We start from the raw sequence: 7,500 nt of genomic DNA on the forward strand, positions 1-7,500 counted from the left end.
TATTTTCACTCATTCGGATGTCTAGTGGGAGCCTATTGTATAGTCTCAGGGCAGCACATTTAAAGGCTCTAGGGCCTACAGTAGACATATATCTAGGTTCCAATAATTTGAAACCATCAGTGACTATTCTCATGTCAATACGATTTGTTGGCTGCACAATATGTAGCAATTCTCTTAGATATTTTGGATGCCTGGTTCTGATAACTTGATGGGTTGCTGTACATATTTTAAACTCAATTCTCGCTTTAATAGGTTGACATGTTCATAGAATTAGATATAACGAGACTGCAGCATGGAAAAGCACAGAGAAGCGTAGATTTGTTTGAATGTATTATGCTACACTAGTGCGCAGTGTGTGCAGCACTTTCTACAGACAAATACTACACATGAAAACACTGTGTGGATTCTGAGTTACTCTAGCGTTTTTTTTTACATAACCCAGTACACTTTTTACAGATAAATACTGCTCAAGAAAGCACAGTGCTGATTCTCAGTTACACTTAGCGGCTTTACATAATCCAGTACACTTTCTACAGATAAATTTTCCTCAAGAAAGCACAGTCCTGATTCTCAGTTACCCTTAGTCGTTTCTTACATAACCCAGTACACTTTTTACAGATAAATACTGCTCAAGAAAGCACAGTGCTGATTTTCAGTTATCATTTGCGTTTCTTACATAATCCAGTACACTTTCTACAGATAAATACTGCTCGAGAAAGCACAATGCCGATTCTAAGCTAGCATTTGCGTTTCTTGCATTCCAGTACACTTTCTACAGATAAATACTGTTCAAGAAAGCACAGTGCCGATTTTAAGCTACCATTTGCATTTCTTGCATAATCCAGTACACTTTATACAGATAACTACTGCTCAAGAAAGCACAGTGCCGATTCGAAGCTAGCATTTGCGTTTTTTCCATAATCCATTACACTTCATACAGGTAAATACTGTTCAAGAAAGCACAGTGCCGATTTTAAGCTACCATTTGTGTTTCTTGCATAATCCAGTACACTTTATACAGATAAATACTGCTCAAGAAAGCACAGTGCCGATTTTAAGCTACCATTTGCGTTTCTTACATAATCCAGTACACTTTCTGCAGATAGATACTACTCAAGAAAGTACAGTGCCGATTCGAAGCTAGCATTTGCGTTTCTTGCATAATCCAGTACACTTTATACCAGATAAATACTGCTCAAGAAAGCACAGTGCCGATTCGAAGCTACCATTTGCGTTTCTTACATAATCCAGTACACTTTCTGCAGATAGATACTGCTCAAGAAAGCACAGTGCCGATTTTAAGCTACCATTTGCGTTTTTTGCATAATCCATTACACTTTCTGCAGATAAATACTGCTCAAGAAAGCACAGTGCCGATTTTAAGCTACCATTTGCGTTTCTTACATAATCCAGTACACTTTATACAGATAAATACTGCTCAAGAAAACACATTTACCCTTTGCATTTTTTTACATAATCACAAACTGATATTCGAACAATTAAAACCTCGCAAACAGAAATGCAAGCTATGTCACCCATTACATACAATAGAAAAAAAGATATATACACATGATAGAAAACCAGAGTAGATAGAAACCTGTACCAATCAAATTCTCATACGATAACAGATTACTAATGAAGAAACCGTCCCATCACAGGAAGCTGAATTGAAGTGAGACAATAAAAAGCAGCTCTTCTGGAAGAGATTAAACAGACACAGAAACTGAAAGAGAGAAAGAGAAGAAGTTTAGTGCAAGGAAATCAATTCTATTATAAAAGAGAAAAGTTATATAGAAAAAGGGGCATCAGCCATGGCTATGGAAATGGAGATAACGCAGAGGACGGTGTCACACAAGGTGACAAAGGTCACGACTAAGGAAGAGTACTACAGGTCATCCGTGAGTATAAACAAGTTGAATCCTTTTTATCCTTAGGAATCCTTCATCCTTATTATCATGTATTATATCTTCTTCTTTCTTTCTTTGTTATCTTTTCGTTTTTTGGTCGTTTCTCTTAGACGCTGTTTATTATGGATTGTGTTGCCTGCTGCAATGTTATTCACTTGTTTTGTTTTTTTTCTTGTTTTTTTTCTTGTTTTTTTTGTGACTTGTTTTGGTGATGGCATTTCGTTTGTTTGTTTGTTTGTTTGTTTGATTGTTTAAATTTTAATGATAATTTTATGTTTGTTTTTGTTTTGTTAACATTTATTGTATTATTGTATTCCTGATTTCTACTTTGCCTTTCAGATATAGATGAATAAAGTAATATATATATATATATATATATATATATATATATATATATATATATATATATATATACTGTATATATATATGCACAGATGTATAGAGGTACACAGTATGTATGTATATGTGTATATATATATATATATATATATATATATATATATATATATATATATAATATATAATATATAATATATATATATATATATATATATATATATATATATGTATATAAATATATATATATGTATATAAATATATATATATATATATATATATATATATATATATATATATAGATAGATAGATAGATATATATGTATATAAATATATATATATATATATAATATATATATATATATATATATATACAGTATATCTATCTATATATATATATATATATATATATATATATATAGATATATATATATATATATATATATATATATATATATATATATATATATATATATATATACATATACATATATATATATATATATATATATATATATATATATAATCTTATCCATGTTCTACCTTAAAGTTTATACAAATTCTTAGATTATTACCATATCATTACAATCCTATTGACCCAATGTACTATAATCATGTCATTTAAAGCACAACATAAGGTAAGTGGATTCCTCCAACATATTATTTCGGAACCCAAGGTAAGTGAGGAGTGAAAATTATTCATAATATTTTCATAAATGGCGTTTTTTTCTGGTATCGTGAGCGAGAAGTTTAAATAACTTTTTCGTTTCTAGATTGAAGAGGTTCTTAGCTCTCAATTTCATATTGTAAAACGATAAGAAGGTTGATATAATGAGTCTAAGATATTTACGAATTGAAAAAAAAAAGAGAACATAAACTATAATCCATTTCTTTTAGCTAGGCAGATTTGCACCGACTCGCCGCGGTGCCCTTTTAGCTCGGAAAAGTTTCCTGATCGCTGATTGGTTAGAATTATCTTGTCCAACCAATCAGCGATCAGGAAACTTTTCCGAGCTAAAAGGGCACGGTTGCGAGTCGGTGCAAGTGCCCTTTTATTTCGGGAAAGTTTCCTGATCGCTGCTTGGTTAGAATTATCTTGTCCAACCAATCAGCGATCAGGAAACTTTTCAGAGCTAAAAGGGCACCGCTGCGAGTCGGTGCAAATATGCCTCGCTAAAAGAAATGGACTATAGTATATGCAAGAATATTTTAGCCAGATAATGCTTTATGTTATAGAGAGAGAGAGAGAGAGAGAGAGAGTGAATCCCACGTTAACACCTCGTCAAAGTAGGACGAACTGCAACTGACAAATGAATTAATAATATCATCTGTGAAGTCATTAGCGGTACGGTGAAAAGGCTGACGCGTATAATACTCGCGAGATTCCGTCACGAAATTTTAGGGTGGGTCCTGGGACGTCTTCAGGGTGCTGCAGAAGTGATGGGGCCCCGAACCCTTGCCAAGATTTGAACATTCATTTCATTCATTTTTCATTTCTTTGAACATTCATTTCAATCATTTTTCATTTCTTTGAACATTCATTTCATTCATTTTTCGTTTCTTTGAACATTCATATCATCCATTTTTCATTTCTTTGAACATTCATTTTTCATTTCTTTGAACATTCCTTTCATTCATTTTTCATTTCTTTGAACGTTCATTTCATTCATTTTTCATTTCTTTGAACATTCATTTCATTCATTTTTCATTTCTTTGAACATTCATTTCATTCATTTTTCATTTCTTTGAACATTCATTTCATTCATTTTTCATTTCTTTGAACATTCATTTCATTCATTTTTCATTTCTTTGAACATTCATTTCATTCATTTTTCATTTCTCTGAACATTCATTTCATTCATTTTTCATTTCATTCATTTTTCATTTCTTTGAACATTCATTTCATTCATTTTTCATTTCTTTGAACATTCATTTCATTCATTTTTCATTTCTTTGAACATTCATTTCATTCATTTTTCATTTCTCTGAACATTCATTTCATTCATTTTTCATTTCATTCATTTTTCATTTCTTTGAACATTCATTTCATTCATTTTTCATTTCTTTGAACATTCATTTCATTCATTTTTCATTTCTTTGAACATTCATTTCATTCATTTTTCATTTCTCTGAACGTTCATTTCATTCATTTTTCATTTCTCTGAACGTTCATTTCAATCATTTTTCATTTCTTTGAACATTCATTTCATTCATTTTTCATTTCTTTGAACATTCAGTTCATACATTTTTCATTTCTCTGAACATTCATTTCATTCATTTTTCATTTCTTTGAACATTCATTTCATTCATTTTTCATTTCTTTGAACATTCATTTCATTCATTTTTCATTTCTTTGAACATTCATTTCATTCATTTTTCATTTCTGTGAACATTCATTTCATTCATTTTTCATTTCTCCCAAGCCCAATATTTTCTAATTTTTATTTTATTTTTTTTATTTTTTATTTATTTATTTATTTATTTATTTTTTGAATGTACATCACCTTCGGGGAAATCAATGGTTTCTTGGAATTTTTTTTTTTAAATTGTTCATTACTTTTCATGTAGTTTATTTATTTCTTTATTTGCTCTCCTCACTGGGGTATTTTTCTTCATGTTGGAGCCCTTGGGTTTATAGCATCTTGCTTTTGCAACTAGGGTTGTAACTTAGCTAATAATAATAATAATAATAATAATAATAATAATAATAATAATAATGATGTTGATGATGATGAGATGATTATTATTATTATTATTATTGTTATTATTATTATTATTATTATTATTATTATCATTATTATTATTAAGAATTCTCCCCCACAGTATAACTATAGTATGAGAGAGAGAGAGAGAGAGAGAGAGAGAGAGAGAGAGAGAGAGAGAGAGAGAGAGAGAGAGAGAGAGATAAAAAAAATCTGGCCATGAAAACAGTCATGTATATGACTCACTCATCCTCTCTCCCTCCAAAGCAAACGAAAAAAGAATTTAATTTTTCTTTACCTATTTACTCTCTTCTTCCTCTTAGAATCAAGAAATTGTTATAACTCACAGGCTGTCAGCTCTTAGAGGTTATTTAGATGTAGTCAAACATCCGGTGAAGAAGTTTTTTTTTTTTTTTTTTTTTTTTTTTTTTTTTTTTTTTTTTGTGAGTCAGAATTATCGTGATGTTCAACATCTGTTTCTTCTCTTATTTTCTCTATTTATAGATGTTCGAATTACTTTCAGTTTTGTCCTTCATATTTTATACTTGGGGTTACTGTTCTTATCTTATTTCTCTTCCTCTTATTATTATTATTATTATTATTATTATTATTATTATTATTATTGTTATTATTATTATAATTTTTATTATTATTATTATTATTGTCATCATAATTATTATTATTATTATTATTATTATTATTTTATTATTATTATTATTATTATTATTTTTATTATCATTATTATCAATATTATAATCATAATTATTAATATTGTTATTATTATTATTATCATTATTATTATTATTATTATTATTTTTATTTTTATTATCATTATTATAAATATAATCATAATTATTATTATTATTATTATTATTATTATTACTATTATTATTATTATTGTTTATCTATGATATATATTTATTTTAATGTTGTTACTGTTCTTGAAATATTTGATTTTAATTGTTCATTACTTCTCTTGTAGTGTTTATACCCTAATTTCCTTTCCTCACTGGGCTATTTTTCCCTATTGGAGCCCTTGGGTTTATAGTATCCTGCTTTCCCAACTAGGGTTATAGCTTAGCTAGTAATAATAATGATAATATCATCATCATAATCATCATCATCATCTCCTCTTACGCCTATTGACTCAAAGGGCCCCAGTTAGATTTCGCCAGTCATCTTGAGCTCTTAAATCAATATTTTTCTACTCACCAACTCCTACTTCATGCTTCATAGTCCTCAGCCACGTACGCCTAGGTCTTCCAACTCTTCTAGTGCCTTGTGGAGCCCAGTTGATACTTTTGGTGAACTAATATCTCTTTTTGATTTTAAATATGACATGTAGATTTTTATTACGACATTTTAACTGTCAATGTGAACTATACAAAGGACTTTTCTTTTGCTCAGCCATGTAGGCCTGGGTTTTTCAACTCTTCTAGTGCTTTGTGGAGCCTAATTGAAATTTTGATGAACTAATATATCTTTTATATATAACATTTTAACTGTTATTGTGAACAATGCCACGGATATATATATATATATATATATATATATATACTGTATATATATATATATACTGTATATATATAAATATATATATATATATATATATATATATATGTATATATATATTTATATATATACAGTATATATATATATATATATATATATATATATATATATATATATATATATATATATATATATAAATATATATATATATATATATATATATATATATATATATATATATATATATATATATAAATATATATATATATATATATATATATATATATATATATATATATATATATATATATATAGATTAAGTACCGGCATTTACATCGAAGACAGTTTGGCAATCTTGCTGAAGAATGAATCCAAAAACGTCCTCGGGAAATTATTGCTCTTTATCTTCGTGCCGGATGTTGGTTAGACCTGCTGACGTCAGAATTAACAAACTCAACGTACTGAACGTGTTTGATACAGACTCATATTTATATATACTAGTGTTCTCTAATTATTATTATTATTATTATTATTAAATGCTAAGCTACAACCCTAGTTGGAAAAGCAGGATGCTATAAGCTCAGGGGCCCCAACAGGGAAAATAGCCCAGTGAGGAAAAGAATAAGGAAAAATAAAATATTTTAAGAATAGTAACAATATTGAAATAAATATTTCCTATTTAAACTATAAAAACTTCAACAAAACAAGAGGAAGAGAAACTAGATAGAAAAGTCTGCCCGAGTGTACCCTCAAGCAAGAGAACTCTAACCCAAGAACAGTGGAAGACCATGGTACAGAGGCTAAGGCACTGCCCAAGAATAGAGAACAATGGTTTGATTTTGGAGTGTCCTTCTCCCAGAAGAGCTGCTTACCATAGCTTAAGAGTCTCTTCTACCCTTACCAAGAGAAAGTAGCCACTGAACAATTACAGTGCAGTAGTTAACCCCTTGGGTGAAGAAGAATTGTTTGGCAATCTCAGTGTTATCAGGTGTATGAGGACAGAGGAGAATCTGTAAAGAATAGGCCAGACTATTCAGTGTCTT

The 7,500-nt window shown here is 29.1% G+C and overlaps 1 protein-coding gene across 4 annotated transcripts in view; it reads left to right on the forward strand.

Moving 5' to 3' along the window:
* Positions 1 to 1,756: 1,756 nt before the first annotated feature.
* tmod (tropomodulin) overlaps positions 1,757 to 7,500 on the forward strand; it is a 151,973-nt gene continuing 146,229 nt past the window's right edge. Inside the window, exon 1 of one of the 4 annotated variants that reach the window (XM_068367259.1) lies at positions 1,757 to 1,898. In XM_068367259.1, coding sequence (XP_068223360.1) covers positions 1,812 to 1,898 — 87 coding nt within the window. In that variant the 5' untranslated portion in view covers positions 1,757 to 1,811. The remainder of the gene's footprint in view (positions 1,899 to 7,500) is intronic. The other 3 variants (XM_068367258.1, XR_011042565.1, XM_068367262.1) reach the window with 3 other exon arrangements.

The sequence above is a fragment of the Palaemon carinicauda genome, chromosome 45 (genome assembly GCF_036898095.1).
Source record: "Palaemon carinicauda isolate YSFRI2023 chromosome 45, ASM3689809v2, whole genome shotgun sequence".
NCBI classification, from domain to species: domain Eukaryota; kingdom Metazoa; phylum Arthropoda; class Malacostraca; order Decapoda; family Palaemonidae; genus Palaemon; species Palaemon carinicauda.